Source organism: Tauraco erythrolophus, chromosome 9 (genome assembly GCF_009769465.1).
Source record: "Tauraco erythrolophus isolate bTauEry1 chromosome 9, bTauEry1.pri, whole genome shotgun sequence".
Lineage (NCBI taxonomy): Eukaryota > Metazoa > Chordata > Aves > Musophagiformes > Musophagidae > Tauraco > Tauraco erythrolophus.
The window spans coordinates 8,051,746-8,071,769 of NC_141473.1; the positions used below are offsets into that span (position 1 = coordinate 8,051,746).

General features: G+C 41.6%; 1 protein-coding gene across 1 annotated transcript; it reads right to left on the bottom strand.

Moving 5' to 3' along the window:
- Positions 1–10,509: 10,509 nt before the first annotated feature.
- Positions 10,510–15,951, bottom strand: KCNK18 (potassium two pore domain channel subfamily K member 18). The gene is made up of 3 exons (XM_009985463.2): positions 15,735–15,951; positions 14,512–14,658; positions 10,510–11,321 (listed from the first exon to the last, which is right to left on the bottom strand). Exons 1-3 carry the CDS (start codon positions 15,949–15,951, stop codon positions 10,510–10,512), a joined length of 1,176 nt encoding a protein of 391 aa, XP_009983765.2.
- Positions 15,952–20,024: the final 4,073 nt, after the last annotated feature.

Consider the following 20,024-nt stretch of genomic DNA (forward strand, 5'->3'; position numbering starts at 1 on the left):
AGCACATGACCTGCTAAACCACCTGGACTGAACTCTTTGTAAATAATATCCTTCTCTCAGAATAGCCTTTGAGTCATCTCAGATCATACGTGCACAGCGACTTGGGAAGTCTTTCTGGGAATGTAAACACTTACTAGTTGCCATAACCGATTTGTTTTGACTGTCCTTCTGTAGATTGCCCTACACCTAGCAGAGGTAACAGATTGCATGTGCATCAAGGAACGTTCAGCTGAAAAGATAAGGAATCTGACATGGCTAAAATGTTTTGGTAGATCAACAGTACATTATGACACCTCAGCTTTTATTGCCATAGGAAGAGCAGTTAAACTCTGCTTGTCCAGAAGCAGGGGGAGTCACAGAGTACATGAAGATGAGTGTGATGGCAAGGCATGGAGGCAACTCACCTGCAAGGCAGCTGACATCCTCCTGTAATCAAACATCCCAGCTCCAGAAGCAGATACTCATGTGAGCTTTTTACGCATGTAGGCTTTTCCTCTCAGGAGGAGGATGTCACGATGAAAAAGCCTAGATGAATACCCTCCACATTCAGGTTCAAACCCTAAGCAAGATCATTTCTCCACTCCTCTGTTTCCTCTCCGTGGAACAGAGATACGAGTTCCTGCACCCATGAGGGCAGCATGCTGATAAATAGTTAGAAGACATCTCCAATATTATAGTTATCAAAACTGTAAGAGAATGTAGAACTTATGCTTAGTATGCAGATACAGAAATTGCTGAGATCATGAGCACTAGAGGTCAGGCTGGGACATGAGTCTGCGGGTCAGCCCGGCTCAGAGGTGTCCACAGTCAGGCAGAGCAGGGCTGTGAAGAGCTGGAGACCGGCATCCTATACCATCACTGGGGCAAGGACTGATGGCCCTGGGTTAGTCCTGGGCAGGGTGGAAGGACCCCCAGGGGACTGGGCAGGGACATTATGGCCTGTTAAGTGCTCTCACGATCCAGAGAGATGGAGGCTGTGACCAACTTCTCTGCTTTGCTCCTCTGTTGGTATTTTGGCTTCTCTTTGTCTTGTGGAAGTAGGAGGTAGTAAGGAGACTATTTGATTTAACAGGCTTTGGGATTTTAAGAGAACTTCAACTCGAGTGGATGAGATTTAGTGTATGTCGCTTTCCAGTTGCAATATAAATTTAACATCCCTTCACTCACTGTGTTTTCTGGGACTAGAAATTAAAATAAAATAGGCATTTAGTCTAGAGAGGTTAACTGTATGATAATCTCGCAGGAAGGAGTAGGGGTCTGCTCTCTAGACTGCAAGGACCTGGAGACCTCTGTAGCGCTAACAGACTGCAAGGATACATCTGGATAACTCCAGAGACCCATGTAGGATTGCAGAAGTGAAGGAAGGACCATCCTCGATCCAGGAGTTCATCTCTCTGCCAGGTTTAACAATTATAACCTGTCAGACTGTGCATTGCTCAGCTCTCTCTCAGACATCATAATCTCCTTCGCTTTCCTTTCCTATTCTTTAAATCCTGTTGTTCCAAGCCCTTCTTGCTATGAAGGTCTCTCCCAGCTTAGCATATGTCTGCACAGCTTTGACAAATGTTTCAGAGAGTGAGCCAGGCAGACTCTGAATTGAAACACATCTTCTCCTCTGAGGATCTATCAGTCTCTCTCTGTCCCTTCTCACCAAATAATAAGCATTCAAGAGTGGTTGCTTTCCTGGCTGATCTCTTTTCTGCATCTGTTCCAGCTTGGTTCAAAGTCAAGTCCTGTCTGTGAATAAGTGATGCTCGTGGTCTCGTGAATACAGATTCTCTCACTATAAACCACACAATCTCAACAATATACTTCTATGACCATAAACACTTCTATATAAGCACTTCTCTTACATATATGCCTTCTAGTCCAGTTTCATAAAATGTGCTCGACAATTCATGATTTTGCGAGTTTATCACATTTCTCCTTTTCCCCTCTGACTCGCTCTGTGCTTGTCTAATTCTTGCATTGTTGGATTACCCTCCTCTTCCAGCTTTCCAGGCAGCTGCAAGAACCTTGCACAAGAGGTATCCAGATCATTGCTGAATGCTAAATTAACAACCAAAGACTGACAAACTCATGCTTTTCCCAATATTGAGGAGTCATCCAAGAGGTTTATGCAGAGATCACAACAGATATTTATAAATACTAAACCCCAAAACTAATGCATTGGTTGGGCATTGACTGATTGATTGGTTGGGTCAAGTGCCCATGAGCTGGACCACGGCTGGTAGGGTGAAATGACACAGCTGGAACAGGACAACTGGGCAACACATACACTTTCCTCGCCATGAAATTTCATTGTGTTACATGAGCCTTCTGCGTTCGCGGCTCCTATTTCACTAGGTTTCTTCCTTTTTGAAATACACCGCAGCTGCTCCACAGATCTACTCAATCACCCAGTGACACATATTTGTACACTTGCCATAAAGATTTTTTCTTTCTTGCTTAGCCAGCACAGGCAGGAAGCGATAAGGTCTGCTGCAGTTACAGCGAGAGATGCTTGCTGCAGCAGGCGTGTAGCTAGAAACTCTCAGATAAAGGATGGTTACTTGGGGTCCTTATCTAAGATGCTCCAAGGAACTGCCATAATAAGAATAATAAACACCAGCAATAATAATCATTAACAGAATTCAAGGAGTCTGAGCCTAATCCCGTGATGGGTTTATAGTTTAATGATTTTGCTGACTTTGACAGAGCTGCTTCCCTCTGAATCTGCAGAAAGTTAAATCAGAATCAGGGCTCGAATCTTTTGTCCCTCTTATTTGTAACTTAGCTGCTCTGAAAGGCTGTAGAGCCCCTCATTGATGCCGTTCAGCGTAAAAAACAGGTGAAATTTTTACATCAAAGAAGCTTTTACCAAAGTCAACCATTTCAAATTCTTCTGTCTGAAGTGGTAGGCTGGAGAATTTTACAGGAACAGACTCCCTAATGTTTTTATGACACCATTTTCCAAACAGTAAAAATACCGAGAACGGTTTCTAACATGGTTTCCTGTTCCCATCAGTAAAAGCTTATAAATGAAAAAAATAAAATGCCTGATTTTAAAAACACTGCATTTAGATTAAGCTCAAAGGTTAGTCAAAGTGTTTACTTGGACATCATGCCTAAAATCTATTTTAAAATTGCCTGTAGACTGAGTAAAATTACTTCCTTGGTTGCTGTGTTTACAGTACTGTTAATATCTGGGCTTCTGTTTCCCTATTCTCTTTTAATGGAAAACGAGGTGAACAGAGGGAATACTCATGCTTCTTCAAGGAAGAAGTGAACCTCTGGCCCATCATAGGGTGAGCCTCAGTGTCCCAGGGAGCACGTCACACGTCTCGGGTTCTGCCTGGGGATCAAGGGTGTGCCGGGCCATTGATGGGAGCAGAGATGGGGAGCTCTGCCCAAGCCCAATGACAAAACACGGCCACAGGAAAAATAATTAATAACCACAAGAGTGCTTGACGTAGGTATAAGACACATCTTAATGTTTTTCTATTTTTGACCAAGAAAAACTTGGGTTTATTTCATTGAGAAGTATCCCTGTCTCCAGAGTCTGTGATCATGCCCTGACTGCAGATCAGTGCTGATAGTGAAGAAAAATTGCCATCCCTTTAATGAGAAAAAGAAAAGACAAGCAACAACAATCAGGAATTTAGCCAGTTTGTATGCAGAAAAAACCTTTCCATCAGATGGCAGTTTAGGCATGAAACAGCCCTTCTAAAACCAGGATCAAAGGGATTAATGGCAATGCATATTCTACTTGTCACTTCTTTCCAGATCTGATTCCGCCGAAGGTACTGTGAGCTTTGGCACGGATCTCAAGACGATCAGAATTCAGCCCTCTGCTTTTTAGGTAGCATTTAGAAGTGGCTTTTCCATAACGTAAAAACATGTATACATGCCAGTCCTTAATCTCTTCAAGCACAAAACATGTTTGTTTCATTGGCATAGCAAGTTGCTGTAAAAATCATTTGGCAGCATAACTCTCTTGCAGAGCAGATAGGAAAGAAGTGCTGTTGGTTGTCAAATGTTAGCCCAGGCACGCACTTTTTATTTGCAGACCCAGACAGTAAATCGTAGTACAGCAAATCTTGTCCCACTCTTAAACTCCAAGCAAAGTTCATGAGCCTTCATTTGCTTTTTTTTTTCCCTTCCCAGTAACTACAAAGCTGTCTGAACATAAGACTATTTAAACTGTTTGAGAAACATCTTTTAACAAGAACGCCACATATTGCTTTGTCTGAAATAGATCATAGCAGAGTTTGCTCTTACTCCTGGAAGATATGGAAAAACTTGGAATCAACCCAAAGCCAGTCCTGTTTCATCAGCAGAGTGACCTGACACGTCACCATCTCTGTGTGAGAAGCTGGAACTACAGCAACAGCATGAGGGGATCATAAAGAGCTTTATCTTTTAGGTCCTTCCCTTCTTACATGAACCTTTTGTCTCAGGGAGACAAAAAGAACTTTTAAAAAAGTTCTTTTAAAAGAACTTTTGAAAAGTTCTCTTTTGGATATCAACATTTTGCAATTCAACCAAAAATCCTCTTACAAATTCAGATTTTCTTTGAAAACATTTTGTAAAAGTGCTGCTATGATCTATCAAAAATTTCTGTTTTCTTCAATCTTCCTTTAAGCATCATCAGAAGTTTTCATCCAGGCATCAGCCGGATATATCATCCGGGAAGCACAGCAGCCCTCTGCTTTTGGCAGGCAAGTGTGCTTGGAAAACTATCCATTAAGCATCAGCAAAATCTGGTCAGTCAATGTTCTCCTGTGACTTTGGATGCATAATACTAAGCTGGTGGGCAGAGGTTTCATACATACACTGAATTCCCGAAACTCCCAAATTTCTTTAGCAGCAATAACTTCAATTACTTGCTGCACGAAAAGTGTAAAGTGGGAAAATTGTAGATGATGAGTGTCTAATATCTACAGTCAGAGCCCCAACCTCCAACTCTGGCACTGCTTCTCAAACCTTTTTGTCACGTGACAAAAAACAGCGAAGGGGTGGCTTTTCCTCTACAGGACACTGACCAGAGAGCATGATGACAGTCTGCATCACATGGCAGATCCAATAACTCTCTTCTAGCAGAGCATCAAGTACTTTGGCAATTTTAGATGCCGATTTTGTGGTGTCTTCTCTCTGTTTTGCTGTTCACGCTGGACTTTGTGAAAGCCGATAAGGTAATGAGTCAATGTTGTCAGACATCGTTACTCCGATTTCTCACTGGTAGATGCTTAACACAGCAATTCATTTTTCTCTGTCAAGTCTCTACTCTTTTCTCCTTTCTTTGGTTTCCCTTCCCTTTTTGCCCATTTCTTTCCATTTCCTCCCAACTGTGGCACACCCTGAAAGCGCACAGACATAAAGTTTTATGCACAAGGTCAGTCTCAGGGGGATTCTGACTGTGCCCGGACACTGAGGCTTCATCAGCTTGAAAAGGTCTGAACTAACCTCAAAAGAGCTAGATTTTATCTACCGAGAGACTGATTTATTAACTCAGAGCAAAAAAAAAAAGCTCAGATTCACATGCAAAACCGTGAGCACGCAAGCCAACTAAAACGTGTACAAGCACTTCCTAAAACTCTCTAATGAGTACCACATGCAGACAACCAGCTATTAACACGCACAAGTGACTCATTCATGGACTTCATCATCCATGAAGTTTTGCACTTAGACCTCGGGCCACTATTCTAAAACTATTGGCCTCATATATGAGAGATCTGTTGTCTTCACACAGCCACTACTTCTATGAGTGATGGAACAAATTCCTAGTATTTCTGTCAGCATCTGTGTCTATGTACTCTAACAAAGATGACTGAGATTTATCTTGACCAACTTGATCTCCCTTGCTCTGTGCGTAATGCAGGATATCATTTTGGATGGCTTGAGAAATAGTTTTTTCTACCATACATGTGGAGCGTGGATACAGAAGAAAGAGAAAGGTCCCCTAACTAAATGCTTTAAGTTGGTCTTAGAATATAAAATATCCTGGTAGAATAGCTGAGTACAGACTGTGGAAGTGATTTTTAATAATAATAATAATAATAATAATAAAGAATAATACATAAAAATAAAAGTGTTCTGTTTGTGAAAGCCAGGGAAAATAATAAGACCTGTCATTCTGGGTTCACAACACACTTGTACTGCATGCAACAGCCAAACGTGCTACATTAGATGCACCCTGTGGTCTGGAAATTAGGATCCCAAGGTATGCTGGGAACCTGGAAGCAAAGGGGACTGCAGTGACTCTTCTCAGCTGGAGTCTCAGCCGTCGCCTCTGCTGCTCCTGCCACCACGCGTGCTGTTAGCATTGATTGTGTGAGAGTGTTTTTGTGATGTGGGTGCATCTCCACCTGGAATGAATTGAAAAAGCACAAAGGCCATCAAAGTGCTATCAGATGTTATTAACGTTGAGCCCGCTAAAATCTGGACTGCATCTGAACTACTGGCACACAGATGACAAGTCCTACATCCCTCAAAGAATTTCCTGAGTCCTCAGGCTTATTGCTCATGTAAAAGATGCTTCTGAATGGGTGGTTGTTCTTCAGATGACAAAGCAGAGAATAAGAGGAGTGTTTCTGATGGTTTCATTAATGACTTTTCAGTCCAGTCTCTGTATCTTCTTTCTGGCCCTGTTTTATCTCTCTGGAGGCTTCCTTGCACAGACTCTTCTGCCCTCCCCATGGCTGCTGATGGTGAGACCTGTGCTGGATCCCAGCAGCCAAGACCACTGTGCTGATCTAAGAAGGGTTCTCTGGCCATGGGCTGGCTGCACAAACCTTCCCCAGGCCAGAGGCACCAGTCCTCACCATATTTTCAGTCTCTCAAGGATCTCTTCACCGTATTTATGTCTATACAGAAAATGGCTCCTTCCTCTGCCATCGCTGTCGTTTTCTCCTTCTAACCCTTCTGCCCCAAAATAACTTTTCACCACTTCCATTCATTCCTCCATCCCTCCCTCTGTAATTCCCACACCAGGGATACCCTCCTCTCCACTCCTAAGTGCTCGTGACAGCTGCCATCTTGGCCCAATCAGGAGTGATTGATCCAGCATCCTCCAGCGCCAAGTGCATTTGATCTGTGAAGCTCTCCAGCTGGGTCTGTAATAACTCATATCCTTTGTGGGTTACACATCAAGCAACTCTTTCCCCATCAGTCACGTCTTTCTTGATAGAAAAGTTCTTCCATGAAGCCCTTCACGTCTAATCCACCATCTCATGCAGCACGAGATGGAAAAGAAATTATGAAAAGCAGTGTTTTGTGCTGCTTTGATAAAAACAAAGCTGATTTCTGTGTCGATTTTGTTGAATAAAAACTTCTGGTGGCAGAGACTATGAATTCTTCTGGGATTTAGACGGTGATAAGAGCAGTCAGCTCATAAATATTTACGCCTGAGGCTCACTAAATGAGCCGTTGCTCACTACTTTGTTTCATTTTCGTTAACTCTGTTACCGTATTTACGGAGCGGCTTCCAGACAGGCCGTACAGAGCGAAGCGTTGCTGTCGCTGTCCGCCCAAGGCTGCCGCATGCTTCTCTGTCATCCGGGAGACTGGCTTCCAACTTTGCATGAAGAGAATCAGGGCCAGATATTCCTGTTTGTGTGGGATCCATGTTTCAGTGCACCTGAGCAGAAGACATAAATATCCCTGACATTTGGATGAGTGTCCGGCTCTCCACCCTCCTGTGGGTTCCCAACACAAGACAAATGACTGTGCTGTATTTGCTGCAGGCTGCTTGCGTTGCGTTGCCTATAGGACATTTTTTGTGATACATTTTACAGAGTCAGAATGTGCTGGTTTGTCTACCTTGCACGCAAATGTGAAACTAAATATCTCTTCAGAACTTGGACTTACTGAATATTTTGTTAGCTATGTAACGATCTGTTTCGATGCATTACAGGCACTGAAATTAGGTCAGAACAAGACCATGCAGACCACTGTTCTGTCTCTGAGAGATAGTGGGTTGCAAAGGAAGAACACAAGGACGGGAAAGACTGTAGAATTTGAGACTCAGTTATTATTTGAGTCAGAAGTGCTATCTTCGTATTTAATTGTTTTTCAAGTTTTTCTTTCATGATTTAGTCCTATCTCCCATTGATCTGATGTGAGCTTTTAGTCGCCACATTCCCCCATGCCAAGGAGTATTTACAGCTTAATTATATGTTTTGTGGTGTAGTATTTTCTCTTCTTTTTGTTTCTTTTCTTAAACCTGCCACATCCTAGTTTCACTTGGCAGCCTTAACTCTGATAATGAAAGATGTTTAGCAGCCATTCCATGGCTCCCTATTTCCCTCCTCTGTGCCCTCATAATGTTACACATCTCTCCTTTAGTCTCTCCCCTCTTTCCAGACGGGAGAGCTATTCTATGTGCCTCATATGGAAGTTGTTCCCTATCTTTGTTCATCCTTTTTCCTGGCCTACAAACCTTTCCCAATTTTACATATCCTTTGGGAGGTGAAGGACCAGAGCTGCCCACTGTATTCAAGAGTCAGGTGCACTGTCATTTTATAGAGGGTCATGGTGATGTGATTTGTTCTCTCTCCTTCTATAAAATGCATTTTTCTCCCCCTTAACTGACAGGTTCTATATGAAGGAAAGCTGTTTACTGCCATCCCTTGGCCATAAGTAGAATGATTGCAGAATCCTTACTGTAAGTGCAGGCAAAATTCCTTAAATCCTTGAAGTAAAAGTGAAGGTATCAAGGTGCTGTGTCAATGAGAAATCTATAGCAGATGAATTTAGGATTAATCCTTCTCCATAAACGAGATCTCACTGATAGAAGAGAAATACCTCAAATGATATAAAGACCAATTCTTACTATTGCTGCTGGTGTTAGGTGTATTGCAAGGAAAAAAATCTCAAGGAGCAAGAAGTGTAGTTCTCTGATCCAAAGTCCATTAAATCATACACATATTTTCATTGGTTTCTGAGAACTTTGGCACAAGTTCAAAGTTCTACACTGATTTTAATCCAAAGACATAAAGTAACGTGAGAGTAGTCTGAACAGAGGGACTTTGTACCTGAAGCCAAAGTCACAGCAAACATGAAAAAGTCAACCAGACTTCCTTCCAGCTGGTGTATTCTTTATTGTTATTCTCATAAAGCACTTTTCTACATACCAATCTTTCATTACATATTTTGTGTATCATCAGTGCTTAAGTGCAACTAATTACTCATTAAGTAATACACATTACCATGTACATGGAGTGTAACAAAGATGCCATGTCAATATTCTAAAAAGCTCGGCTTCCAATAGCAAACTTGCTATGGAGAGTAACTTATATTGTCATAATCAAGCGGGCTTTAGTATCTAGAGACATCATTCATGTTCAGTGGGCATGCATATAAGTTACAAGTTCAGAGATGATTAATTAAAGTCAGTTGTTTCTTTTATAGAGTATAGTTGGGTTTTTTTTTACAGAAAAAAAAATCTATTGTTGATATCTTGATTCAGACTGTGAATAATATGAGTAAAATCTTAAAGAAACAGCATTATTCACATACCAATGTGCTCCACAAGTATATAACTACAGAATCCTCATCATCACAGGGAAACAGGTAGAGTTTTCTTTCTGTGAGTAGGTCAAGGAACTCCCAAAAGTCGAGCAGTCTGTGCAGAGGAAAATCTGGATTAGGAGTGAGGACTTGTGGGATCAGTGTCCCCAGATCATCATGCTTCTTTAACAGCAGAGCTGGAGCTTCGTTCCATGGCTGTAGTCACCTTGATGTTTGCCGTATTACTTCTCCAAGGCGGCCATCTCAAGAGCAGAACTTGTCATAAGAATTTTTATAGCTGGACACCACGAGACACATATTGACTCTGGTCAGATACAATAAACAGTGGTGGAAAAGGAGTCATTTCAGTTCTAAACAGATGAACAATTTTCTGACTGATTTCTGGACAAGGCACAGAGAAAGAGGTGAAAATTCAGTGTCTTTCCTTTAATAATAAAATTCCTCTGGCCTGCACAAAGATGCAATGTTTGCAATACACATAGCCATGATGGAAGAGCAGCTGGGTTCATACTTCTCCCCAACTCTCTTTAACGATAAATGGTATCACAATAGCATGCTGTCGCAGTGCAGTACCGACAGCCACAACCAACCTGCCCTGGCTGACGGCAAGGTGCCAGGGCAAAACAGTGACCTGGGCCTTGCTTGGACAACTGCTGGAAAGAAGATCCTAGATTGGTTTGCTGTGGGAGAGAGGACAGAAAGGCTGCTGAAAGTCAGAGCTTTGCAAAAGATGCTAGGGAGCACTGGCAGGGAGAGTCTTCTGCTTTTTCATCATGTGTCATCTTTTTTTATTGTTTAGGAGGTGGGACCCTGTTGGAAAGTACTCCCTGGAGATGCCTTCACCAAGTGCCTCCCAAGATATTCAGCCATTTTAAAGCAGATTCTCAGAAGAAATCAGAATAAAATATGCCTCCTGCCAGCCTAAGGCAGAAATGCACAGGAATAGTTTCATCTCATTGCAGTGGTCAATGCTTACAAGTGAAGGAGAAATGACTGCTCTTATTTCGGATACACCTTCTTTGATGGCATCTTTTTCTCCCCACAAAATGAAATCACCTTTTTATACAAACCAATTAAGCGGTCTTGGCCCAACTTAAAAGCAATGAAGACGATTTCCATGCCAATAATGATATATAGAGAAAAAAACAAGAAAAACTTGGGATGTTCTAGTTGTGTATCTCCAAATCCAATAGTTGTCAATGTGATAAAGCAGAAATAAAAGGCTTCCTGGAAATCCAACCTGGTTTCCCAGTTTGGAAGAATAGCAGCTGCACAGGAGATGTACACAAAGATAACTAGCACCATTAATACAATGGGCACATCTAGTTTTTCTAACTGTTTTCCTATTTTGTCAAAATTCTCGATTACTCTGGACATTGTCTTCTCCCTGGCTAGCTCGGGACACGAACTCCATCTCTCAATGCTTTTATTTCTTGCTAGTTTTGTGTGTTCATTTTCTCTGGCAATTAACATTTCAAAAATTTCAGCGTTGCGATATTTGATTGGCTTCTTTTTAATACCTGGCTGACTTTTCAGCACTTCCATAATGGTCAAGGGCTCATTGATGACCACTTTAGACTGTGCTCTGGATTTCAGTTCATCTCCTTTGTTACATGTGAATCCAGAACAGAGTTTAGAGGTGAGAATTTTTGACTGTAGTTTTCTGAATTCGTTGTAAGACTTGGATAAGACAGTTGCAAGGATGTCTCCCATGTCCGTCAGGACCAAGAACATCAGAGGGATGCCAAATAAAGCATACAACATACAGAGATATTTTCCAGTCCGTGTCACAGGGTAGGTATTACCATAACCTTGAACAAAAACAAGAAAAAGAAGAAAAGGGAAAGGGAGAGAGAGACAACATTGTGATTTATCAGGTATTCACATCCTCTGAGATTTTATTGCTGTCAATTTTAAAAGTCAATTTTTAGTCCAGACTATTCTGTTCTTTTTGGCTTTGCTTTGAAACTATTAAAATTTCTGAGTCTCAAATATTGGTTACTAACGCAGGCATCCTACCTCTTCAAGCACTTGGAAGTTTGGAGTTTGCCAGTTCTGTTGAATTAACTCTTTGTACTTTATCTGCACCTTATCGGCTGTTTGACTTAACTGCCTGACAACAACAGGCCATTTAGGAAGGAGAAACAGAAGGTTTGGACCAGCCCAAGAAGGTGTGCAGCCTCTATCCTGCTGGAGACTATTATCAGGAAGACTTCCTGACCTGGGAATCTGGGTCAGGATTCAAGATCCAAGAAGGATCCAAAAGGCAAGACAAAGAGAGGTCTTGGATCCATGAGTCCAGGGAAGTTGCGCTGAGGGCTGAGTTCAGAGAGACAACAGCTGATGCTGGGAGAAGCCAATGGACTGCGCATGAGGAGCTGGGGGATCATCTCCTGGCCAGCCTCTGGGATCTCACAGTCCTACTGAATGATTTCTGGGGATGAAACTCCCTGAGTTCTGGAAAGATTCAGATCCGGATGATTGTCTGAATTTTGAAACGGGACAGCACAATGGATCAGATTGGGACAATGAGACCCATACCTCAAACTTCATTTATTTGCCAAAACCACTTGTGATGAGTGGTAAGCTAATAACAGACTCTGAAACTGTCCCTAGTTCATCAGATCTAGCTCTAATGACATACGTTGTATTGATGTCGTGTTTGTACTGACTTCATCGTTTCCAGAGTCCCTTAAATGCACTCAGGAAAAAAAGGCTCAAGTGAGGAAACCTGTGTTTGTCATACAAGAAAATGCATGTTTATTCTAGAGTACTAAAGCTTACAAATATCAATTGCAACAAATAGGGAAGTACTACCAGGCACACAGCCTTTATGATACATAAAATGGCAGCAGAAGAGATGCCTTTTACCTAAATTCGAGTATTTATATTTCTTTGCTCTAACATATTGGATAGAAAACTTAAATTGTGAGTTAGTGCTTTTCCATTACAATGGGAGAAAACATCAGCATTATATTAATTGTATTAAATTTTAACAACAGTTTATCTTCTCATCCTCAAAAAAAAACATAAAGGATTTTTTCTCTCCCTTCAAAACCATTCTTTCCTAGATGATCTTCTACTACAGGTACTTATCCTGTAAGATTATTAGCTCATACGCTGAGATATGATTTCCTTCATTTTCTTTGACCATTCATGTTTGTTTTCACTGATGGCTGCCATAGCCTTTGGTCTGAATCCAACCTTGGTCCCTCCTTTGCTGTGAGGCACTGAAAAACTATTTATCCTCTGTTACTCTGTTCCGAACTGGAAATGCTAATCATTACTGCAGAAGCAATTGGGGAAGATTAATTACTGCGGTTATTGTACAGAGTGATTTTATTTTCTTTTTTTTTTCTCAATTTCCGTATATCAAAAATGCCTAGTGTAGTTTCAAGGGTTAAAACTTATCCTGAGCTTAAATTTAGCTATCCAGAAATCTAGCCTAGCTGAGAGCCATTAGGCAACTTCCGCGGGCAGCTCAGATCACCAATCTTCAGACTAGATGCCTCGCTTCTAGATAATTAAAAGTAGCTAAGTTGACTCTAACCTGAAGTGATTTATCAGCTCCTAATACTGAAAATAACAAACTCAACACAATGGAAATAGCCACCTATTAGCAGCAAATATTCCAGGCTTCCTACTGATGCCAAAACTCAGCTCAGAACCTGCGGAAGCTGTGGTAATGTGCAGGGCTATGAAGGCCAGAAATAACAGCAGTTTAGAAATAAATATGCTAGGTCAGTGTGTATGGGGACATTTGTGAAGTCCCACGTTAATGCAGACAGGTAAGTATACCCAGGTAAGGAGTGTTCAACAGTATAGTTTTTCATCAGTTTGCTGAAGTCAAAGCTTTCTGATAAAACGTCCTCTTTCAAACGTTCCCAGCTGTTGTGTTTGTACTAGGAAATATTCACTGGGGTGAGGATTCAGGTCTGCATCTCCAGTATGTGTCTCTGAAGACCCAGATGACTCAAACTCAGGGGTTGCAAGAAGTTGAGTTTGAAACAACACCTAAGACATTAGAGTCTGAGGTTCAAGCCTCTGCTGTGACTTAGCACACAAGGGTCCCCTACATGCTCCAAATGAGTGTATTAACTCTCACACTATTCCTTGTATAGCATAAGCTCCTTTTTTGCTTTTACATTAAGATGGATGCCCATGCCGGGATCTTGAGTATATCCTAAAGCAGTGGAGAAACGTCTTCACAGTTTGATACAATGCTGTGGGACTATTTCCCATCCAGCTTTGATTCCCACGAATTTAGCTAGTGAGTGTCTGTACTAGTCAGCATTTAAGAAAGATTAGCAAAGGGATAAAAGTAGCTTTGGGAATGAGCATGAGGAGTTGTATTTAGCACTGCAGAGGGAGCGAAAACCAGAGCAGATGCTTCTATTTGATCTAGGTTCTCCTTTGATATATGAAGTCAGAATGTAACGTTTCAGAAGTGTGACTTAAACATTGCTGTGTGCTGTTAGCCTGGAGAAGTGTGAACAACAACAGCATGGTTAATTATAGAGCCATAGATTAACAAAGCTGGATTAGACATAAATAACAGGGAAGCAATTGAAAAACAATACATGCATAATGAATTACCTCTTGCAGTGAAGAATACATTGCCCAATGTAACATACAACACTGGGAAGGATAAGCTTTGGCTGAAAAATTGAGCTTTTTTTTAACTTTAATATAATAATTTCGTGCACATGTCATATATGAATATGTTATAGCATGCATGAAACAATGCAGCTAATTAGCGTGTACCGTCACTAGTCACTAAATTCTGACTTTCCTCTGTGACTCAGCTACAGCTCTGCAATCTGTGTTTGCAGAACCCCTTGCAGATTCATTGTCAGTACTCAGGAGAAAAATTCAAGGGGATTTGGGTCTTGGGTTTGGGTTTTTTTGCTTGTTTTTATTTTAATTCCCTGGAAGAAATACATTAGAGAAAGCAGCGATAGCGATTGATTCTGCAGAGAGTTACTTTACCTCCGAACTTACCCACAGTTGTGAATACTGTGCAGCAGAAAAAGAGAGACCCAAAAAAAGTCCATATATCTTTTGGATTGACGAACCAGTCTCGTTCAGCTGCATTGAGCAGTGCATGGATTTTTTCCTTAAATATCTCCTCGTTTTCTGTCATGTTATCTGTCACAGTAACAACACAGGAGGTACAGTGAGTGTTTACAAACCACCATTCAGGGAGCAGCCAGCCTGTTAATCCAGTGAAATTTATTCTAGCTGAGGATTTGCTCGTACTCTTTTAGAAGATAAAAATATTTACCTCACCCTCCCCTTCTCTCCCCCGATAAAATCAGGTGGGTCCAGTGGCTTCAGTGAATAAAGGAACAAGGAGCAAATACACAAGCTGTGCTCCAACAAAGTCAAAATATGACACAAAAATAAGTGTAAAGAAGCAGAGAAAGGAGATTGAATATTCAGCTTCCAGCTGAATGTCCTGTTTCATTTTGGACTCCCCAGCAGATTAGTCTTCTTTTGACCCAAAGACCCTAGAAATGTGGGGTCGTCAGTACGTGACCGATATGAACCACTCGGGTGGCACTGCCCAGCGCCCCACTGTGAATCCCAGAGCCTGTACCCCTTATTCCTCCTCCCCATGGCTGAGCTCTGCTTGAAAGGATGTTATCTACAGAGATGCTTACCCAAACAGATCATCGTGTCAGCACAGCTACCTGTGTACCAGCCCCGACACAGATCCAGGAGGATTTCTATCCCTTTTCCTCCCCTCCATCCCCTCCATCAGCACCACCAGATCCAGGGTGCAGCGCTGCACCTGTCTCCATTCGAGTATCCCATTGCAAGAGGGATGGTAGGGAGGCTCAGAGCTGGGAAAAAGGGAGCTGGAAGAGAATTTCTGGGACAGAGGATTCAGTCCCCAGCAATCCGAGGGAAATACCACAGGAATTTCAGCCACTCTTTAAGGACCTTAGGTAGCTTGGGCGTAAGGAAGAACACAGGCACCTCAGGAAAAGTCTTTTCAGGCAAGAACACAGGGACCAGGGAAGCTTGCAGTCAAAAATCACAGCTAAGGAAGACAAGCAAACAACAGCAGTCATTAGCTAGGCAGAGGGGAAAATCCTGTTTGCAGGTTCAGCTGACAGTATTTTGAAGAATGTCTTCAAAAGCCAAAAATCTCATTCAAAAAAGCAAGAGAATGAGTAACTCCTTGTACAGTTAAGTAATTTTGAAATTCCAGTACATACCTGATAAATTTCTGGAGATGTACCACAGATTCTGCAGAAATTGTCTATATTCTTCACTTACATTGACCTTCCGGTTACCTTCAATGTGGGAAAACATGAGAGCCCCAAGAAAAGCATAGATCACAAGAGACAGAATGAAGCAGGCATGAGGAAACACTGCCCAAAATATTTTTTTACATGCCCTTTTACCTCGCAGAGGCTGTGATGTTGATGCCATTCTAAGCTTGCCTTTTTTTTTTTTTTTTTTTTTTGTGGAGAAGACACAGCTTTTAGAAACACGGATGAAGATGTAAAAGCTTTCGCATCCTAGAAAAGCTTCTCCTGTGAAAACAAGGATTGTTCTGCCTCAGGCTTTCAGATCACATGTCTTTGTAAGTGAAGATTGCACTACAGTCCCAATGGAAAAGGAGCACAACTAATCAAGCCTTGAAATATTTCTCAGTTGACGATACACCACTCTACCCTTGCATTACTATTGATCAGCCAGTGCTGTAATGCACACAGATTACCAGCTTCCGTGGGTTTCCACTGGAGCCAATTCGTGTTTAAAGTTTCTTGTTCTGAACTACAGTTTCCCATTGATACAGCAGAAACATTTACAACTGCCAGGAGCGAAAACACACACTGTAAGCGATGGATTTCTTTAAAGATTCCTCCCAGAAATGAACAGGGAAATTTAAAATTAATCATAAAAAGGCATTGGGACTAATTGTTGTTGCCTCTGGGCAGGGTATAGAACAATTGGTTTCTCTATTAAATGGCTTGAAGTGTCTCTCTCTACTCTCTCTATACCACACCATATTTGTAGCGGGATTCTCCTGAATTTTAAAGGATTTTCATGAAAAAAGAGTCAATTAGGTTTTGCCCAGTTCTCACTTGATTAAAAAGTTCCTATTAATTGAAACTCTCACTGACCTTAGTAAGTAAGAACTGCAGGATTCAGTTTGAGTTTAGTGATCTTTGCAAACTATATCCAACTTTAAAAAGAAAACCTTTCTTTTCATCCATCACTCTCAAACTCTTCGAGCACCGAGCAGTATCGCTGCCCTTTCCAATGTCAGTAGTGGTAGTAAGGGGAGTTGGACCTTACAGAAAGAGGCGTTAAATATTTCATCTCCAGGAGTCTTTCATTAAAAATTGAAACAGCCTTGTGTAGCCAAGACCTACTGAGCTGTGTGCAAGCACAATGTCCATACTGTGAAGAAATCCTACACGGTTACAGTGATTTCTTCTGGGTCAAACTCTCAGCAAATTAGATCACAAGATATCGTATGTATATCAGTATGGAAGCCTCCACTATAGAATAGAGGCTTTCAGGGATAAGACAAAAAAAAAAGCCTGTGTGCTTGCCACTTTTCTGGTGTCTGCCTCGTTGACTCAGTAGTGCTTTTTCACAACAGATTTATAAATCCTCTTATTGCAGACAATGTTTTATTTTTTCCCAATTGACCCGAAATACAGGGTTGAAAACTGGTGATGTCCATAATTAAACAAAAGCAACAGAACTTCCTGAGAGGTTGTACTTAGAGATAATGTACTTAGGTTTGGTGGCCTCACCAGAGGAACAAGGGACACAGAGAAGTCAAAAGGGCAGCTGGAAGAGCAAAGCAGCTGTTGGCAGTGGGGTGCTCCGTGCTGGAAGCACAATGCTGGCTTCTCTTGGAGAGTTTTGTAGAGAGTCGGTACCAGTGACATATAAATTGACAGTTAACTTGGATTTCTAAAGAGATTTTGACAAAGTGCCTCTCCAAAGATTTTCAAGGGAATTAAATAGCCATGGCATAAGAGAGAAAGTCTCCACAGGAAGAAATAAATGGTTAATAGAGAGGAACAGAGGGCAAGACTAAATGGCAGAGGGAGGTTGCAGGTGGAGTTATGCGTGAGTCTGTGCTGGAGCTCTGCTGTTCCACACGTTCATAAATGACCTGGAAAGAAGGTAAAAGGGAGATGGCAACTTTTGCTGATGGCATGAAGTTGTTAAGAGCTGTAAGACTGAGGGCAGATTGGAATTGTAGGAGGATCTGAGGACATCTAGCGATAAAACAGCAGATAAAAGCAATGTAGATACCTGCAAAATGGGATAAGCAATTCGAATTTCACATACAAAGTGATGGGCTCTGGGCTGACCTCACCACTCAGCAGCAAGGTCTGGGGGGCACAATGTAACAGTACCACAAACACGTCAGCCCAACAACTAATCATGGTGAAAAGGCAAAGCCTGTGTTGGGAATTATGAGTTAAAAATAGAGACTAAAGCATTGGACATCTAAATACTGCTGTACAAATGCATGGTTTGCACATACCTGGAGTAGTCAATGCGGTTCTGGTACCCTGCTCTGAGACAGTGCGTGTTAAAACTGGGGAAATTTCAAGCAGCAACAAGGATGATGGAAGGTAGGGACTGCTTTCATATGAGGAAAGACCAAGTAGTGTCTTTGGCCTGGAAAATAAAACAATAACTGAGGGAGTATATAACAGCAGTCTTCAAAGTTACAGATGGTCTGGAGAGAGCAGGTGAGGGATCAACTGTTTTAATCTCTTCGGGGACCAGAATTGGGGACTATCGAATGAAACAAGTAAAAATCTGGTTCAAAACAAATAGAACAGGATGGTTACTCACACAGCTGGAAAATTTCTTGCCGAAGGATGTTGAGTTCACATACATTACAGAAGAGGATGGAGAGATGTTTAGAAGAACAATCATTGAGATTTACTACAAACCATGCCGAGTTCAGTAACCCCCTGAACTGAAAATAGTTGGCAGCTGGAAAAGTGAAAGAGAGCACTGGGCCAAATGGGCCCTGTGTCTGAGGCAGTATACTCACATTTATGTTCTTAAAAAGGTTTTCACTGCCCAGCATGGTAATTCTGACACAATTTGTCCTGCAATTTTTCTAATCTGCATCTCAGATATAAACCTCTTTCCTCCAAAGTGCTTTAAAATCTTCTCAGCCCCCTCCTATACATGGCAGGACTGCAAAGTATTTAGCAATTCCCAGGAGCTTCTCAGCCATTTACAACATCAGGCTTCGAGATTGCGACAATGAGAAAATTTAATAAAAATGTATCCAGAAATGATTTTTACATTATTTGCTTAATCTAAACCATTTCCCACTATTGCTGTATTACATATTTGAACTCAGTCGCTTAAAAGCAAATCCCACTAACCACAAGTTATTCCAAATTGAGTTACTGGTACTTGTATTGAGAGAGATTTTTGCAATACACATTTCCTATTCGCCTTAATGGACAGCAAACCTGCACTTTTCCTAACTTCCATTTCTTTTATTAGGGCAAATGTGAGTGCTGTGAAGGTGCTACTTGAAAGGAAAGTTTGTGACCACAGCTGCAAGATTTAATTATTCCAGTAAAAATATACGTATGTGAGAATTCCTACTTTATCTGATGTTCCTGGATTACAAAGGTTAAACCAGGAAGGTCGCTGTTTGGGCAGCGAGACTTTTTCAATGATCAATAAAACTCTTTTTGCATTGAGTCATCTACTATGTTGTCAAAGACCTGCTGTGTTTACCTCTCTTCTGTGAAACACCGTTGGATTCAGCGTACTGTACTGACAAATATTCAATAGTGTAACGCCTTCTCTAAAGTGACTTGGAAGATGGCAAGTGCCTTACAGGAAAAAAAAAGAAAAACAAAAACAACAGCAATGGACTAAATTATTTGCTTTTATTTGCACCTGGCATTGATTCTTCTGGGAATATTGTTTGATACAGGACTAAGACCCCATCCTGGCAGTACTTCCTGACAATAAGTATTACAAACGTTCAGCTCAAGGCTGGATGTTAACAAGGATTACGGAGGATTTGATCTATTGCTCTAGCATATGCACCCTGGAAAGTATTTCCAGAGTGCACTAATATACCTAAGCTCCCCAAGAAAACTGATGCTTCTCTATAAAGGTGAGAGCAACTCCAAGTAAAAAAAAAAAAAACAACAACCAAAAATAAAACAAGACAGAACAGTTAGCAGCAGTAGTTGTACTAAGAAAGCAACACCAAGGCTGTGTAAACATTAGATTTGATCCCCACATGTAGACACTCCACCTGGTGAGGAAGGCTGGGGGGTGTCAGTGAGTTTTCAGTAGTGTCCATGAGAGCTTTCAAAGGACTCTCTCCACCTCCCACCCACCATGTTTATCCCACCCCTCCCATCCCTCAGGCTCTTGAGACCTGTCCCTGTGGGATTTCAGCCCTCAGTGGGGCCCAGAAGCAGTGCTGGCCCAAGCCTAGCCCAACACAGGCACACAACATTTCTGTAGAGCATACGTAT

Bases quoted from the DNA above. Each gene is read 5' to 3' on its own strand.
- KCNK18 (XM_009985463.2), bottom strand. From the start codon at position 15,951: ATGGCATCAACATCACAGCCTCTGCGAGGTAAAAGGGCATGTAAAAAA. The intron at 14,659-15,734 runs GTATGTACTGGA...TTACTGTGACAG, and splicing joins CATCTCCAGAAATTTATCAG to ATAACATGACAGAAAACGAG. The intron at 11,322-14,511 runs GTAAGTTCGGAG...TTTTTGTTCAAG, and splicing joins CACAGTATTCACAACTGTGG to GTTATGGTAATACCTACCCT.